Genomic DNA, 20184 nt, shown 5'->3' with positions numbered 1-20184 from the left:
CGTAATCTTGAAATTATTTTAGCCGGCGCGGAACTTCCGGAAGGTCGGGTGACGCCACGCCTCTTTGAACCGTGTTTACTTTGGCAGTTATATTCTATATTTATTCGATTCTAAAATATATTCCCAAAAATTTTGAAAGTTGTTTTAATTTGTATCACTTGGATATGATTTGTATTAGAAAGTGCTGTGAGTGTGACGCTTGAACGGAAGGAAGTCAACCTAACCTAACCAACTGCGTATTTCTAAACTGCGTATTTCTATACTGTGTAGCCGCGAGAGCTCTTTGGCGCGCTGTCTTCGGCGAAGTATTGCGCGCGCAGATTTTGACAGCGCGAAATACCTACTTTAGCAGAAATACCAAGCCTTAAGGTCCAAAGTCGGCTGCGAGGGCACCGGCTCCTCAACGTGACCTTAGCATCCGAATACTTAGCGAGAAACAACGTGAAAATTGAATTAAACCGAACTGATGACCCTTTAAGATTCAAATTCGACTAACAAAGGCACTCTGTGCGAGCTCTGGCGTCTCCACGCGAGAGGCGAGTGGCTAGGCCTAGTCCTGGGCAAGTAAATAGCGGCAAAGTAAATTAAACCAAACTGTTGTAACGTTAAGGTCTAAAGTCGACTAACAAAGGCGCTCTGCGTAGGCGACGGCGCTCCCAGCGCAGCGGTCGGATACAAGTCGCATGGCGAGATCCGACGTAAATTAAACCGTACTGGTTACCCACTAAGGCTTAAAGTCGACTAATGAAGACGCTTGGCGAGATCCGGCGCTAGCGCGGCAAAGTTAATTAAACCAAACTGTTGTCACGTTAAGGTCTAAAGTCGACTAACAAAGGCGCTCCGTGTAAGCGCCGGCGCTCCCAGCGGTCAGATACAAGGCGAGTGGCCCAACCTAGCGCTACCGTGACAAATTAAATCAAACCGTACTGGTTACCCACTAAGGCTTAAAGTCGGCTGACAAAGGCACTCTGCGTCGGCGCTCCCAGCGCAGCGGTCGGATACAAGTCGCTTCAAGTCGCATGGCGAGATCCGACGTAAAATCGACGACCAAAGTAAAAGATCTGACGATAACGCGGCAAAGTAAATTAAACCACGTGGCGAGATCCGACGTAAATTAAACCGTACTGACTACCCACTAAGGTTTAAAGTCGACTAACAAAGGCGCTCTGCGTAGGCGACGGCGCTCCCAGCGCAGCGGTCGGATACGTCGCACGGCGAGATCCGACGTAAATTAAACCGTACTGGTTACCCACTAAGGTTTAAAGTCGACTAACAAAGGCGCTCTGCGTAGGCGCCGGTGGCTCCACACGGCGGCCCCAGCGGTCGGATACAAGCCGCGTGGCGAAGTCCGACGTAAAATCGACGACCAAAGTAAATTAAACCGTACTGGCTACCCACTAAGGTTTAAAGTCGACTAACGAAGGCGCTCTGCGTAAGCGCCGGCGCTCCCAGCGCAGTCAGATACAAGTCGCGTGACGAAATCCGACGTAAAATCGACGACCAAAGTAAATTAAACCGTACTGGTTACCCATTAAGGTCTAAAGTCGACTGACAAAGGCACTCTGCGTAGGCGCCGGTGCTTCCACGCGGCGGCCCCAGCGGTCAGACACAAGACGCGTGGCGAGATCCGGCGCTAGTGCTGCTATCACGACCACGACGTTGGCGATCCAGAAAGGCAGAGACGCTAATAGGCGAGTGTATGTACCAAGGACATCGCCGTCGTATTGCCTGGAATAATGGAAAGACATTATTGTGGGACATTTTAGATGGCGCCACCTAGTGTCAAACGTAAAGTTTGTTCAAGGGCAGTTATTCATTTATTTTATTTAAGGTTTTGAATATACTTAAATTCTTTTTTTTAAATTCATCATACACTCGAATATAGATCATAGGGACAGTAGGGCTACTCCGAAATGCTGTTTACGTGGTTTCGCGTCTATCTGTTATGTTGGCATCTCGCTCGAAGAGGAATGGCAACATTAAAAACTTCGGATAACGTTTTTCTGAGTAACCCCACTGGGTTATTCCGTCTCAACCCTCAATGGATTATGGATTAAGGCACGGTATTTACAGGTTCTCACACTCCATGTACTGTAAAGCGCAGTGTAGGACGTCCACCCATAAGAATGACCGACGACCTCATAAAGGTAGCAGGAAGGCGCTGGATGCATGCCACTACCAATCGATCATTATGGAAATCATTAAGGGAGGCCTATGGCTGAAATGATGATAATGAGGTTAATCTCAATCCTCGTAAGAACATCGAGCATCCTACACGCAGGTTCCTCAATGGATTGAGGTGCGGTACTCACAGGTTGTCGTAAGTGGCGACTTAGGGACAACACACACATAAAACGTGCAGCAGCGCTTTCTGATAAACATTAATATTTTAAATGCATCTCAAATCCGCCTGCCATGCATGGAGATTCTAGTAAAACCCTTCACTAAAGTGGAGGAGGCTCATGGTTCAGCAGTGGACTGTAAAGGGCTGTTGATGATGATGATGATGACTCACAGGTTGAGCAGCGAGTAGACGGCGGTGATGGCCACGTGCGCGAGTACGGACAGCAGCACCGACGCCACGAATATCAGAGTATGGTAGCGCGCTTGCAGCCACAGCTTTAGGTTCACGATCACCACGTTTAGGTGGAACAGCAGAGAGCCGAACGACCTGATGAAAATATAATTGGATTTTAATGCAAGGTCATAGAGTCCAAAATATGATAGCAACTATTGCCACAGTCTGGTGCAAAGAACACACGATTAATCTTAGGGGCCTACGCTATTTGCGAACGCACGCGTGCGTAAACCCGTCGCACGCGTCCGCGCCACACTTCCCTGCTCATACTATTAGGCTGGTTTTAGTCTCACGCGGAATGTCAGCCGATCTGTATAAACTGCTAGGGAGCGGAGCGGTTCCTCCGGACCGCATTACTCTAAAACGCTCCCTAGAAGTTCATACAGATTGGCCGTGCGGAGCGGGTCCGCACCGGACGGTCCGCGTGACACTAAAACCAGCCTTATTCTATACAGAGACGCGTGTGTGCACCCACGCGAGTTTTAGCATAAGCCCTTAATGGGGTCTATAGTGGACTCCAGACGACACTTTGGTGTCCTTTGAGTCCACTTTGATCACCTGGGTGATCATAGTAGACTCCAGGCGATACTTTGGTATCCTTTAATTATATTTCTGGGTGATCAAAGTAGACTCTAGGCGACGCCTTGATGTCCTTTGATTCCACTTTAATCACCTGGGTAATCAAATCCAGGTGATCAGAGTAGAATAGACACTTAATGGGCAGGTTCAAAAGGTAATTGTTTAGATGTTAAGACAAAGCGATAGATAAGGCTCAAAATACCATGGCATCTTTGTAGCTGTGGCAATAGAGACATTTCATTATCGATAGTATGTCAAAAAGCACTGGCAAAGCTAAAGTTAGAAGGCACTATAAAATCAAAAAATAAATAACCTTCTAAAGCCCGGTCTCTGAACACGTAGAATTTTGTCCAATGTCCCGAAACTACCCATCCTTATCGCTCGCGCGTAATTATGTTGGTGTTGCGCTCGCACACTCACTGCGGGCGCCCGTCGCACAGTCGCGAAATAAATAACCTTCTAAAGCCCGGTCTCTGAACACGTAGAATTTTGTCCAATGACCCGAAACTACCCATCCTTATCGCTCGCGCGTAATTATGTTGGTGTTGCGCTCGCACACTCACTGCGGGCGCTCGTCGACAGCAATATAATTACGCGCGAGCGATAAGGATGGGTAGCTTGGGGTCAATGGACAAAATTCTACGTGCTCAGCGACCAGACTATATCATCTTTGTTACGTCTTGTTTGAATAGTGTAATTGGTACTACCGTTCTATTCATGAATAAATAAATAAATCTTATAACTCACCACAGGTCAACAGTCTTAGCGTCCCCATTGATGACAGGGATGCGGAACACGAAGTAAGACACGAGGTAGATGACCACCGAGTGGTATACTGCTGCTAGCGTCCACGAGCTGAAGTACCACCACGACATCAGCCGGTTGCGGGCGATCTCCCGGTATAGTGTTGGGTTCCTGGAGAAAAAGGATGACTATACGTCCCGCTCGCTCTAAATAAGATGGTAGTAGACTACTTGGCGCGAATGTGAAGCGTCATATTAGCAGTTTTGTTTTATTTTCTAAAATTCGTATTTAGACGACTATTAATGTGTAATAATGGTGGATTATTAACCATTATGAGTTCGTGAACGTATGAGTGTGGGCAAATGAAACAAAACAGTGCAGCTCTCTCATGTAGTCCATATATGAAGTCTCAATAAAGCACCACAACTTTACTGACGGCCGAATACTGAAACACTAGTCAAATCTGTCACTCAGCTGACGGGCTCCTAAATTTAAGTATCCTTCAATTTTAAATGGTATTCTCAAAAGCCACTCAACGAATTTGAAGCCGTGATCAGCTAAGCAGCTCTCAAATGTTTACATAATGGCAACATTTACCAAAAAAAGTATGTTTTCATTTACACAAATGATAACTTTACGTTTTTTATCCATTACACGCAGCATCGTTTGGTTATGTATTGTCTTTTATGGAAATATACTCAATCAACTTAACATAGAACAGTTTATTTTTAGTTTCTATTATATATAAATCTCGTTTTATCATATAAAAAAATTAATGCTTGCATTTTTATTTAATTAAAAAATAATTTTAAAGGTGATACTTTTTATTGTTGAAATCTATTAAGTGGCGATCGTGGACCGAAACGTAACCACAATTGACATTTTATCATTGTTGACAGAGCATCAAATTGACAAATCAACAACTTGGAAATGCTGCTATGCGATGTCCCCTTAATCCTCAGAAATAGGCATGTTTATGTAAAGCGATTTCATAGCAGCTATTTTGGTTGTTACTTCGTGCACTATACGATGCACAGTTGGCTGTTCGATGTGGAAGATATCACCTAGTACACATAACTTCCCGTTGCGTAGAACAGTAGGGTTATAATAAGTATTTGGTCCACTGGTTGTATGGCGTTGGGTCAGGGGTTTCAAAGAGCTTCCAAATTATGAATCCAGAAACAACACCGTTTCTTTAGAGACGCGGAGCCTCGCTCGGAATTGCATGTCATTATAATAATATTTTTCAATAGCGTTCAGCCTTATTGCGTTCCTGCGATTAGATCTAGGTATTTCCTCGAGGCTCGAAAGAAATGATAACGATGACACACATTATTTAGCACTATTTAGGACGATTTAGGTATAAGAATAGGATTTAAGATACCGCGCAAGCACTCTCAAATTTAACAGCTGCTTAAGACGATTTGACAGTTGTTTGAGTAATGCTTAGCGTTGAATGGCGTTTCAGTATGCGAAAATTCATTTATGTGGCGTTTGATTGCAACTTAATTTGAGAGGTGCTTAAAAATTGAGAACTGCTCAGATATTGTTTTGAGTATGCGAAATGTAAGTTTAGGAGCTGCTTAAGCCGTCAAATATTTAAATGGCGTTTCAGTATTCGGCCGTGAGACTCAAAGGGTGGGAAGGAGTATCATCTATCATCCCATCCCACTTGGTCCCATTTTGTAACTCGTCTCACTTGAAACTTGAAAAGGCACAAATCAAGTTGGCCTCGACGTGTATTGCCAACATCAAAAAAGAAGAAGATGATGATATGAGAGACAGTGACAAAGACTCGAAATATGGGGAATCGACATAGTTGCGCTTAGGAGCCATTTCACAAAAATATTCCGCGCGAATTTAGGTAAAAGCTGTCAACGCAACGTCAAAAGAGTAAAAAGAACGCTGAAATGGACAAAAAAATCTTGAGCCGTGACCGTATTAAGACTTGATTTAAGTTATTTATTTTAAGGTAGAATGAGGTATTCAAACTTGATAAATTAATTTAAATTTTTAATAGAGTTTATTAAGTCTTTTATATTTCGATTCATAATGAAACACGAATAGGTATAATATGTAAAATATATATTAAGTACAAAATAAAGACAGTCACATAGTGAAAAAAAAATCTGCCCCCTTACAGCTCCATCATCGGACCCTGGATACGAATAATGAAACACGAATAGGTATAATATGTAAAATATATATTAAGTACAAAATAAAGACAGTCACATAGTGAAAAAATAATCTGCCCCCTTACAGCTCCATCATCGGACCCTGGATACGAAATATTCGTCAAGGCGAATCACACAAGCCCAAACTCCATAGGGTTCTATTGTTTTGTTATGGAGGTGGCCATTGCATCTCCTCCAGATCCATTATCAGACAGAGCTAAGAAATAAATAAATAAATATTATTATAAGTAAACAAATAACTAAAATAATTCATCTTACTATCTTACTTCTTACTAGTCTTACTAATATTATAAATACGAAAGTTTGTGTGGATGTCTGGATATTTGTTACACTTTCACGCAAAAACTACTGAACAGATTTTGATGAAACTTTAAAGTACAGTACAGCAGTACTAGGCAGTCTGTGTTCAACTATCACTCGGGTCGAACGTTCCTATCGCAAAACCTTTGGTTCACTTAGTTCCGATACGACTCTAGTGCTGTGTGTAATTATTTTCGTGAATATACTGAGTTTATTAATTTCTACGAGTGGATTTCATTTTGCCTGAGACCTACGCCATGAACCCTGAACCAGAAGACCCTGTCGCCAGCGACAGCGACGCTCATCCATCCTTGGCGTCGACCAGAATAACAATGTATAGGCTATAATTTATGACGATCTGTGACAAACTAAATTTCAAGCGGGTGAAGCCGCGGGCAATACTACATATTTCATACTAGCTTTTTGCCCGCGACTTCTTCTGCGATGAACTAGAAAATGGTTCTAATAGAATTAAAATATTCTAAGAAAATTAATTTTGTTAAATGATTATATTTTTTGATATAAAATCTACAAATTATTATGTTTAAATATTTGAATACTTACAAAATTATGAGATCTTTCTAAAACAAAATTAAAACACTACACCTGCCGCAGATTTCTTTGTAAACAATGTTTTTTTGTTTTTCCTTCAGGTGCTAAAATCACCAGGCTATTGTGTGCGCATACTCTGGAGTATTCCACATACAACTGATCGTCGGAGAAGCATAGATTTCCATTAAGTCTACTCCCGCTACCATATGGAACTCCGCTAAAACTCGTGAGGGCGCCAACACTTGCTTTTGTATCGAAAATTAGGATGAGCAGCTGCGCACGCGGTTGCTCGTTGCAGGCTCTATGCAACCACACTATTTTAAACCGTGGTCCCTAAGCATGAGATGGGAAACTGCACTCTCTTGAATTCTCTTGAATTTGATGGTGTTAGGGGAATCCTAGGAATGAATACAGACTTTCCAATGGAATCTCCTCATCAATATAGCGAAATTGCGAGTTGCAATGCAATGTTACGTTTTCACTTGTTATTTTATTGTAATCTGACCTTGATTTTTCAAACACGTGTCAAAATAAAAAAAATAATTTAAATTAAAAGTACTAAGGAATATTTCATTGATATCAACTAAGAAACAAGCACAGATCACAGAAACTAAGGGAAATGTGACAAGGGACAAATTGGAACATATTGCTTGTGAAAGCAATGATGACAGTAGCGACGTCATTATGTAAACAGTTTATATTGCTTGCATAGTACTAAAGATTATTCGAACGTTGAATACTGATACCGCAGTGGATAATGAGCACATAATTTGATTTCTTTGTGTGTGTGAATTTCTAATACGACACTGAGTTTCGAACTCAGCGCATTACTTAGCATCTCTCTATATTTCTATGGGGAAATGTATTAAATTATTTAATAAATTACCACAAACTGTTGTAGAACTACCCATTCATAACTTCAAAGCACATAATATTAAAAGTACCTTAATGAAAAAGGGCTACTATAAAGTCGATGAATTATTTAAAAGATAAAAATGTTTGGGATGCGTTACTGCCTAGATCGCATAAATATTTATAACTATGTATTTTGAAGCCGTGTGGTGACGGCAGAGTAGAATACATTTGTCACCAACCCCTACTCTTCCCGCGGGTGTCGTAAGAGGCGACTTAGGGACTACACATCAAACAGAGAATGGGCAGCAGCGCTCTCTGAAAAACATCAATCTTTTAAACTGCGATCTCCAACCCGCCTGCCTAGCGTGGAGATTATGGCAAAACCCTCCACTATAGTGGAGGAGGCTCATAGTCCAGCAGTGGACAGTAAAGGGCTGTTGATGATGATGATGATGTATTTTGAAAACCTGTAAACATTTGAAAAAGAGGCTGACAATAGTGTCTGACTTTCTTGCGCTGCTTCTTCTCAGCACTGGCCCATTTATTGTCCTGAAGCAGTGGTAGGGTTAATACTGGGACGTGTAAAAGTGCTTTTTTAAAGCCTACTTACAAAAATAAATGAGTTTTACTGAGTTTTAGATTTATGGAACCAAGTTATCTCCAAAATAACATTCCACACCTTTTTAACCTAGTCAGGTAATAATTTTAATTAAATACGAAGCACGTCATCTATCAATAGGATATATGTATATTTTAGAAGTTAATAAATTATGCATAAAATATAAACACTTTAGAAGTTTAGTTAAATCGTAGATTTTCTGAAAAACAAGTACTAAAATCGTACTGAAAAAAAAGTATTAATATGTTATCTAATTTATTTATTAAACGTCGAATGTTATCAAAGATTTTGGACTAAAGTTTTTGAAAATATTTTATAGCCTACAAAGAAAAAAATAAGGATTCTAAATCGTGAAATAATTTTTTTTCGGAGCCTATTGCCTCCAAACAAACAATTAAATCTTTCCTCTTTCATTAGAATAGATTTAACAACAAAGCTTCCCTCTCGAAACAAAACGCTTCTTTTTCTTCTTCACGAAACAAAACTCAAAGCGGATAAATAAATAAACAAATCTTTGGACAATTTCACAGCGCCATCTAGTTCAAAAGTAGGCAACCAATATGCTTGTGTTAAGGGTGCTAGCATAATGGATATACTTTTTTTATAATTTATTTATTAAATTAAATACATGGTACCTACATATTATACATAGTTACACCCAGATCCGTCAAAGAAATTAAAATTCATCATTTCAATTTCTGCTCGGCCGGCCGACTCGAAACAGCCTCTCGGCATAGTATCAAATGTATTTGGTCGCCGTACAAATCACCGCTTTACGACACGAACGCACGTAAACGTCACGGCGGGAAAAATGACACAGGTCCTGCCTTGACGGGCGCTCGCGCCATACTAATCGATGTCGGCTTGCGCATTGTAATTTATACTGATATTCACATCAATATTTTGACAAAGTGGTTACTAATATTTAAACAATAACTGTAGAAATCAATTCTACAATGAATATTCTTTATTTTGGGATACTTTTATTGCAGTTATTGCTGTGTTTTTAAACCAAAAACCACGATCAAAATGTGACGTTAATCTTCAAATTTGCCAAATTATTTTTAGATTTTACTCAATAATGGTAATGAAATTCAAGAATCTATTTCATTAATGGACTACAAGAATATATGTCCGATGATTACTATATATTTTTAAGCTTATTATATGAGCGTAAATAATAGATACAGGACTTTGAAAATGAGTCTGCGGCAATTTTTCCGTAAAATGGTTGTGGGAGATGGGGCACTGTGAATTAAGCAAAAGAGTTTTAGTAAATCCGTTTCATTAATGGTCAACACCAAGGATTGACCTATCTTTCGCAGTTATTAAATAGTCTCTGGGTGTTGCTTAAGATAGTAATTCATGCTTCCAAAATCTTAAAAATTCGCACGAAAATGTAAAATGGCTCTTAAGCTTCTCAGTCAGATAATTTGCTATCATCAAACAATCTGTTAAATTAAAATACACTGTCTAAAGAGATACAGGTACTTTTGCAATGCTCAGAATCACACTTTCAGTGGTAAAATGCAACTCGGCTATAGAAATAATGCGCCAACAACAGAAAGGGAAATTCTAATACAAGTAGATTACATCAGAATAGTAAAAGATGATGGATCAAATTCAAAAATTATTCAAGTCAAGCAATAAATTCTAATGACCAATAAGACTCGAGAATGATTGAGCTTGAACTCGAGATTTATCGAGATTCTCTTGCACTAGAATTGCTCCTGTGTTGGACATAATCACCGGCAGCAAGAGGAATGAAGGTGGAGCGACGACCTGATAAAGGTTTAAGTTAGGAAGGCGCTGAATGCAGGCCGCTACCAACCGGACGATGTGGAAGTCATTGGGGGAGGCCTATGTTCAGCAGTTGACGTCCTGTGGTTGAAATGATAATTATGATGATAGGCAACAAGTAGACCGACAAATCTTAGTAAGATGACAGTTATAACGAAAGGACAATTATATGAATCATTCTGTTTATTATAAAGTACTTACTTGAGTAACAAGTTGGACGGCCACCGCTGCTCCGTGATGGACAGCAGCAGGACGGGAACTGACGTCAGCACGAGATTGTAGATCGTCAGGAATAGAGAGTCGTATATGGACTGCGTTGAGAACGCCGATTGGAATTGAAAGAATAACTGGAATCAAATAAAATACCTCAGTTAGTTGACAATGTCATGCTCTGAGTGCCCGAGCAACTCAGGAGGATTTGATGAGTGCTACTGACAACGCCACTCTTGTGGCGGAGTTTTGGGCTGACACTGTGTAGGTTTGTTGTCGACACGAAAAGAAGAAGAAGTTGACAATCGTAGGGGCAACGGGATATCGATCTTAGAGCCTATGCATATAGCGTTTTTTAAACGCGCAATTTTTTATCCTACAAATGTCTATATTGGGTGATGGGTCCAAGTTCCAACTTTCGCATGTATCGCTACAAACGTGCGTCGACGGTGCGGTTAAAAAACGCCGTGTGCTTAGGCTCTTATGTACTTGAAATAAGGTGTATTCTTGCGACAAAATAGCTGTGTATTTTATTTACTCACCATTATATTTCCGAGGACTAGATTCTTATAGAAGAAGTAATGTATTAACGTAGCTAATCTTTGGTAATACCAGTGGCCTATAACTAAGAGTACTTTCTTTATCATAGAGAACTTTGTAAATGCGAAATCGGCCGATCTGAAATTAGAAACAAATAATTTTTAACAAATAGAAGATATGGTTGATTTGATAATTGTATGTAGGAGAAGTTTGTAGTAGTTTCCACTAGAAGTTCTCTAAGCGAAGATAGATAAATGAAATGATTCTATTAGAGCTTAAAAAATACATTCCTCATAACGCAGCATAGCGCGTAACCTTGGTATTTATTTATTTATACAAGGTGGAAACGATAAGTGATCTCACTCGATTATTTATAAACTATACGAGATATCGAAAAACTGGTTACTGGTCCTGAAAGTGCTTTAGAAGCTTTATCAAACGGTATCAATAATAATAATAATCACCATCATTTCAGTCATAAGACGTCCACTGTTGAACATAGGCCTCCGCCAATGACTTCCACATTGCTCCGCTGGTAGCGGCCAACATCCAGCGCCTTTCTCCTACCTTTATCAGGCCTGTTCATCTCCGCGAGTTTACATCGAAAACAAAACACGTACCATGGCCCACCTACAGGATACTATTCGACAAGGCTTCACATACGAGCGAACATTCACTCACGCACGCGTATTCTTGTGTATGATGGAAGAAAATAAAGAAAATGGTGTACTAAATACTGTGCAGTATTTAACTGCCTAAATAATAATAAAACACAGAATGTACTTTTTTAAGTTGCCTCAAGACACTGAGAGGTAAATAAGTAGGTAGGTAATATTATTCATGATAATTCATGCTAAATCATGTATTTCCTCCGCCATTTTCCGCAGTTTGGCATCTCACGTCACATCATTTTACCGAAGTCAGCCCTATAGCTTCGGCGCAGTGCCGATCACTGAGGTTTGTCAACAAAATGGTGCTTGACTCTTGAGACAGGCTAAATTACACCATATTGTTAATGACATTAAGCATACATTTTTTTAAATACCTTCGCGAAGTAAAACTTCTGTACGTAGTACTTATTATTATTCTGTGCCTTTATGAGGCCATGTCCTGTCCTGTGATTGGCGTCCTGTGGCTGAAATGATGATGACGATGATGAAGACTTATTACCTGGCGGCCTGATGACCCTCGCGGCCGAAGATGCCGAAGCCGACGTGCGCTTCCTGGATCATGGAGATGTCGTTGGCGCCGTCGCCGATGGCCGCCGTCACCGGCCGGTCCTTGCTGTTCTTTATTAGTTTCACTATCTGCAAGGGAGTTGAGTGTTTATTGCGTTGGGTTAAGGTACATAATAGCTTTGCTAACGTGTCAACTTTATTGCCTTTTGTTAACTCCTTGAGTCCCAGACGGCATTAATTAATGTCATAACAATTGATTATCTATTGCGTCTAGATTTGCGGACCTTGAAGGATTAAGGAAGGTCCATAATGAAAATTTTGCACTAGCTTTGTTGCTTGGTTCAGGTGTAAGTTCAAAGTTCTGGTGGACAGTACAGGTGTACAGCAATCTATATCGGCCACAGATTTATCTAAATCTATAATTTCGGCACCGCCGACACTTCAGACAGCTCTTTTAATAAAAAGCTTGTCTAGTGAATATAACAATTATTTTTAGAAATTAATTAGTTTATATGGCCGAAATATGAAATGATCGCACTGCGGTCCACGATCACCTTCAAACTTGGAACTTTAAAGACATAGAAGGCGAGCTTGCAGATTTCTTTAGAGACCTCATATGTAAATAAATCTATGGGATTCAAACAGACTAATACTGAAATCGAAGAGAGAGAAACGAGAGTAAATATGTTTAAAAAAGCTCACTTTAGCCTTCTGTATAGGCGACAGTCTGCAGCACAAAACCGCGTGACACTGCATCGATATCTCCACAAAGTGCTTCGCGTAATCCGTATCAAGTATCTGACTCATGCTCGTCCCATCAACGATCAACGTCAGCTCTCTATAACTAGGTTCGGATATTATCCTCCTGCATTCGGTGACGTGAGCTTGTAGGGTGACGTCATCTTCGACACCTATGAGGAACATGCGGCGATCGTTCTCGGATATGTGCGCGCAGGATTGAGCCACGTTGATCGCTGTTTCTACCTGAGGACAATTGGATCGTTAGTGAAATAGTATTAGTTCTAAGAGTATCTCAAAAGTTGATCCCACATTTTGTGTATTTGACTAGGATATTGCAGGCTTAAAAAAATAGACATTGTGTTCTAGAGAGCACATTTCAGACGCCTTGTGGTTCATTAACTCTGACACACGATATAATCTATACTTGTATAATATTAGGGCAATTCCCCATCAGCCAGAAAGTTTTGACAGTTCCAACTCCTTGCCAGACAGTTTTTTTAGGGTAGCTGCCAAAGCCACGATGACCCAAGCTTCATAATTCGCCAAAATTTTATCCTATATTGGGAGCATAAGTTGACAAACTTTCAGCTTTTATAACATGACGTAGGTCTGGCGTTCACTAGCTCTTAGTCTATCATCGTTTAAATATGCTACGTCTTTCAGTTCGCCATTCAAGAACTTTTCTTCTCTAACGATTGACAATTCTGTGAGACTGTGAACGAATATTGCCTACCCCATCGCCACTACATCTTGGCGATTGAGCCTATGTCGGGATTAGTTACTTCATTAGTCATAACTCGAAAAGAAGGCCTTAAATATCCATATCAATCGGACCATTCGAATACGTCAAATGAAATACATCGGAACTACGCGATTAATCAGCAGATAAGCAATAAATCGATTAACCGATAGCGTATTAGGTATACACTTACTTAAGTACTACACGATTATACATACACAATTACAATAAGAAGAGAAATGGGTTTTCCCTAGGACTTTCCCTGGGTGTTTACAAACTTCAGAATATTTTAGTTAGACATCATCGAATCAACTTGGTACTTATTTTCTAATAATTGTTTTATCTACGTGAAATACCTAAATGAAGTCATCACGGTGTTCCCTTTTGTTTTATAAATTATTTATCAGTAATTACATATTGTTATCGAAGTACAATTCTATGCCATTACATCAACTTCCTTGTTCGGATACATTAAGGCGGGTAAAATAAGGGTTTGCGACACGTGCAATTTGCAAATATTACAGAAAACACGTGATAGAATAGATACTACTGATAAAACAAAATTCATAGCATAATGGGCGTGGCTTAATGTGATACGGTCTGCTGCACCTGAAATACTTACATATTAGAAAGATAAAACGACGATCATCAGTATATCAGACTACAATATTTATATTTTTGTTGCTAAAAAACGCCAATTTATAATTACATAAGATGCCAGACGTCAGCACATTAAGCTAAACACTGTGGAGTCTTGTACTTGTAATAGGGTTGAGTTTGCAACAAAAAACATAGTTTTCAGTAGTGCCGTCGGTACAAGCGTTATCTAAAAAAAAATCTCAATTTATCGAATCGAGATCGATAGCGAATGTCACGTTGTCTACCGAAGTAATGTCAGGCACGCACCTTGTCTCCTGTCAGCACCCATATCTTGATCGCAGCACGGCGCAGCGCCGCGAGTGTGTCAGCGACGTCGTCTTGTAGACAGTCCTCAACCGCTGTCGCCCCGATTAGAGTCAGCTGACGCTCTAACACGCGATACTGCTGAGTGACTAGCTGGAGAGACTCCACTTTGGTTGTGTCTAGCTTCTGTATTGCTGGGTGAAGAAAAAACATCAATTAAATGACAAATCCCCAATTTTTCCGATCAAAAGAACAGTAAAGTAAAATTGAGTAGTTGACAACTGACATCATTAACCATTCATTCAAAGATTACAACTTTTAAAAAGCACTTCATGCTAGCCCTGAAACAGAGTTATCAAAATTTGCTGTAAAATTAGATTTTTAGTGGCTTTATTTGAGTTTTGAGTTGGTGAAAATTTATTCAGCTAACTCAATGAGGGTTTTCGCGATTGAAAAATCCGCCAGATGGCAATACGTAGACGCGAGGTCCAAATGCTGCATGATTGGTGGATTTTGACATATCTGTCAATGTCATGTCAAAAATAACCAATCATGCAGCATTTGGACCTCGCGTCTACGTATAGCCATCTGGCGGATTTTTCAATCGCGAAAACCCTCATTGGGTAAAATCAACTTTTTAATGTTTTTAATATCTTTGATTTTGATTGTATTCCCCCAATGCACAGAATAATAAGTCAAATAATCGTTGAATGAAAAATTTGCCCTGAAAAGTATTCGCAAGTAGCACATTACGGATATTACGGTTATTTGTATGATAAGTTTTATCAGTCAACTAGTTCGGTGTCACGAGTCGCTTATATGATTAGTGGCATGTTATTTTTTGCTAAGCCGTCTTAAGCCGCTATCTTTGCCGATACTAACAAAAGATTAACAGTATTCCACGAAAAATTGCAGTTAATTCAAATAAAAAAAAATATTAAGGCCTAGAACAGACGGTGAAACGCAACTGCAACGAAACTGCAACTGCTAGTTACTTTTGAGTTGCATCTAAGTTTCTGCCATAGCGTCCGTTGAGAGACCACACGTGACGCGACCAATTTGAAACTTTCAGTTTCAGTTTCATTCATCAGAATCATCAGAGTTGCAGTTGCGTTTCACCGTCTGTTCTGGGCCTAACTCTCTACGACAATGTAACATACGGGGCATTCCACGCGAAGCGGACAGGTAAAAAAAGTCGATGTTTCCGATTTCAGTAATATTTGAGTATGTTCTACCTATACATATTATTGATACGTGTACCAAATATTTTTGTAATATAATGACTAGTTTAAGAGTTATGGGTCTTCGAAGTTTTCGACAACCGGTTGGCATGCAGTGCTTCAAAGCCGATTATGGAGTCATAAAATTATATATTAAAATAATTAAACCACGGGATTTATTACTTCATTTACCGTGCTTTTTAACTGTATTTTTGGAAACGAAAAAAAAATTATTTTTTCCTAAAAAAAATGCAAATTAATTTTTTTTCCTTGATTTTCACAAAGTTCGACCCTTTCGATTTTTTTAAATTTTTTTATTTAAATAGCTAATATTGTGTAGAACATTCATGCCAACTTTCAAAGTGGGCGTGGAAGTGGATTCGGGGCTAGACTGAAAATACTGCCGAAGGGTGGCGTCCAGCGCCGCGCCGCCGCGCTGCCGCGCCTGAAGCCCGCCGCCTGTGCGCGTTTAGTGAAACTGACAAGCAAATAAAATCACTTTTGACGGAATGTTTTTTAGATTTTTAATAACACCAATACATTTTTAGTACCTATTAAATACTAAAAAATACGTTATGGCCAGGCTTGTTCTTACTCGGACACTGAAAGGATCGCTCCGAACTCCGAAAATCGATCAAATGAACTAGTTCGGTCTTCTAGTACTATTAACTAGCACATTTTAGTACACTGATTCTATTAGGTAGATCGAACGAAAAAAGTCTTTATTCATATGCATTTATGGTCCAATATCGAAAAATACTCGCTACACACTCACAGAGCTGAATCCATCTCGCTCGCGCGCGGTTGTCACCAATTTCACGTCTCGTTCACACCTATTCATTAGTGATCGGCTGTACTAAAGTGAACTAAAAGACCGATTTGAACGACCAAGACGGAATAGTTCGTTCTCGTTCACTTAATTAAAGGAATTGCTTCCTATTAGTACATAGTACATGTACTACACAAGCCTAGTTATGGCGTATCCGCACATGCCGGGCGGCACGGCCGGTTCGGTTCGGTTCTGGGTATTAGTCCTGACTTAAATTAACTGGTGGATCTATTAATCCGGTCCACAATATCTTCTAATTACCAATAATTTACGACCTTTCAAAAAAATAGATAGAATGAAAGGTCTAGTATTCATTATATCTAAAAATTATTATGAGCCACTTAATTTCATAGGAATAGGATGAAAGCACTGACGACCGTCTGCCTCCCACATAATCGCCTTTTGTAACTCGAAAGGTATAAAAATAACAGCTCATTCTATTTTTGTTAGGAAATATTCACAGTTACGAGTAATGTAATTTATTTTTCACGATACGGAAAAACGCAACTTTATTTACTACTACTACTTTATTTTATAACGTATTTTAGTATTTAATAGTTATTAAAAATCTACAAAACATTCCGTCAAAAGTGATTTTATTTGCTTGTCAGTTTCACTAAACGCGCACAGGCGGCGGGCTTCAGGCGCGGCAGCGCGGCGGCGCGGCGCTGGACGCCACCCTTCGGCAGTATTTTCAGTCTAGCCCCGAATCCACTTCCACGCCCACTTTGAAAGTTGGCATGAATGTTCTACACAATATTAGCTATTTAAATAAAAAAATTTAAAAAAATCGAAAGGGTCGAACTTTGTGAAAATCAAGGAAAAAAAATTAATTTGCATTTTTTTTAGGAAAAAATAATTTTTTTTTCGTTTCCAAAAATACAGTTAAAAAGCACGGTAAATGAAGTAATAAATCCCGTGGTTTAATTATTTTAATATATAATTTTATGACTCCATAATCGGCTTTGAAGCACTGCATGCCAACCGGTTGTCGAAAACTTCGAAGACCCATAACTCTTAAACTAGTCATTATATTACAAAAATATTTGGTACACGTATCAATAATATGTATAGGTAGAACATACTCAAATATTACTGAAATCGGAAACATCGACTTTTTTTACCTGTCCGCTTCGCGTGGAATGCTCCATACATCACATCGCGCCGGTAGCTTCGCTATGTGAAACGACTTCGAAATTAAAACTATCACGAATGTAACTTTGTCTAAGGGGCAAATATTATTCGAACTTACATTCAGAGATCTTATTGTATTCTTCTTCTGGTATCTCTCTATAAGCTATCGCCAGCGTCCTCAGTCCTTTATTGGCAAACACATTGATGTCACTGTCCGTGTCTTCTATCAACGCCGAATCCTTGCAAAGGGGGAAAACTGAACTCTCTGCCCCTTTGCAGAACAACCATATCTGAAAATCAACAATATGAACTTTAACTCTATACTAGTAATATTTAATGCTATTTTAATACTTATTTTTGACAATCAATGGTAGAAAATAACAAAATACTATGGATGGGCGCATGCTAGGATCATCAAGCAAATAAAATTCAAATATCTTGGGCATAATTGGTGTTAATAAATAAATAAAAGAAATAAGTGCATCTTTCATTGTTCATACATAAGCAGAGCTTAGCGCGTATCTCAAGTAGGGGTTTTAGGTTCAGGGCGTGGCTTAAAAAATGGGTGTTACCTCTTTTTGAATTCGTCTTGAAATGTTGATCAAAAACAGTAACTATCTCTTTAATGCCTTTCATTCTGCCGACATGGGGTTTTTTAAAAGAGAAGTGTAAACTACAGGAAACAAATATTATCGGTGCCAAATCAGCAATACTGATATGATAAAGTAAACATAAACGAGAGAGCGTCATAAAATTTGAATCATCAGAATATTATTCCCCGATATCAAGAGAGTAGATTTATTGTTGCAAAATATCATCTATTACAACCACATAGGATTCCATATTGTCTAACTCGATGTGCTGTTGTCTGTACAATATGTAAAGCTTTATACAATTTTAAAACTATGGCAATGACATGAAGTATGAATGCAAAGAAAGTCAAAATATACAGTAGGAAATATGTAAGCGTTATAACGACAAAAATAAAAGAAGGTAAAAAGCTATTTCTACCCACCTTCCCATCTTTATCGCGTAAGATAATCGACATCCTCTTGCGTTCCGAAGTGAACTCTATTAACTGGAGCCGTTCGTACATTTCCGTGTGATCGCCAATCTTCACCAGCATATTATTGCCGTCTTCTCCCAGAAACGAGACCCCGATTCTATCTGCGGCCTCAACTAAAGCTTTCTCGTCAGGGCTGCTACCCTGATACTCCATTTTTCCCAAATTATCTCCTAAAAGAGCGTCCCAAGATATATTGTCGCCTGCTCCGTTACCGTTACCATTCGGTATTTTACTCGACTTTTTCCGTCTCATGAATTTCAGGGGATTGTCGAAGGTGAGAGAGAGACGGGCGCTGAGCCGTTTCATGTCTTCGTTTGATATTTGCACCGTGTGGCAGAGAGCTAGGATTGTGAAGAAGAATTTTACGTCAATCTGGAACAAAATCAATGCAGTGTTGTATTAAATGAATAAAACTAGATACAGTTTCGTAAATAAGTTAGTCACACAAAATGATTTTATGCGAATTATGCTGTAGAAAGTCACAGTTTATATTTTTGATGAATCGTTGGAAGTATTGATAGATATCGTTAAGTGACTAATTTTATAATGCTAGTGAACCTGTTAAGTACACATAATCATTTTATTATGTATGTATTTCTTTACTTTAGTTTAGTTTATACAAATTGACCCAACCAAGAGCTAGGCTTATAGGACTTGTTTTAAGGGTTCTTTAAACTTTACTACCTTGTATCAAGGTCGAGATTTTGATATTTATAGGGTTAAACCTTATATCACTCACATTGCAGCACACAGGCTCCTCAAACCGCTCCGTGTCATACAGCCGGCTCTCTCTCTCCTCGTACACGTGTCCCCGTATAGTACACGCTTTGAACACCATAAGGCTCTTGTCTTGTCCTAGACCAGCACTAGAGTGCCCCCTACTCTGTTACATGTATCATAACTCACATTATTGCAGCACACGGGCTCCTCAAACCGCTCCGTGTCATACAGCCGGCTCTCTCTCTCCTCGTACACGTGTCCCCGTATGGTACACGTCTTGAACACCATAAGGTTCATGGTGAGAGTGCCTGTCTTGTCCTAGACCAGCACTAGAGTACCCCTACCCTGTTACATGTATCATAACTCACATTATTGCAGCACACAGGCTCCTCAAACCGCTCCGTGTCATACAGCCGGCTCTCTCTCTCCTCGTACACGTGTCCCCGTATGGTACACGTCTTGAACACCATAAGGTTCATGGTGAGAGTGCCTATCTTGTCCTAGAACAGCACTAGAGTACCCCTATTCTGTTACATGTATCATAACTCACATTATTGCAGCACACAGGCTCCTCAAACCGCTCCGTGTCATACAGCCGGCTCTCTCTCTCCTCGTACACGTGTCCCCGTATGGTACACGTCTTGAACACCATAAGGTTCATGGTGAGAGTGCCTGTCTTGTC

The 20184-nt window shown here is 39.7% G+C and overlaps 1 protein-coding gene across 1 annotated transcript; it reads right to left on the bottom strand.

The window, feature by feature from the left end:
* Positions 1–1120: 1120 nt before the first annotated feature.
* On the bottom strand, positions 1121–19797 carry LOC135072387 (phospholipid-transporting ATPase IF-like). Its single transcript, XM_063966296.1, has 11 exons — positions 19689–19797; positions 18732–19154; positions 17835–18006; positions 14537–14727; positions 12853–13134; positions 12143–12279; positions 10975–11110; positions 10424–10569; positions 3905–4072; positions 2516–2671; positions 1121–1728 (listed from the first exon to the last, which is right to left on the bottom strand). The coding sequence occupies exons 1-11, from the start codon at positions 19788–19790 to the stop codon at positions 1539–1541; spliced, it is 2103 nt and encodes a 700-aa protein (XP_063822366.1). The 5' UTR covers positions 19791–19797; the 3' UTR covers positions 1121–1538.
* Between the last annotated feature and the right edge of the window lie 387 nt (positions 19798–20184).

This window comes from Ostrinia nubilalis, chromosome 6, assembly GCF_963855985.1.
Source record: "Ostrinia nubilalis chromosome 6, ilOstNubi1.1, whole genome shotgun sequence".
Lineage (NCBI taxonomy): Eukaryota > Metazoa > Arthropoda > Insecta > Lepidoptera > Crambidae > Ostrinia > Ostrinia nubilalis.
This window is presented reverse-complemented; position numbering and strand designations above follow the sequence as displayed.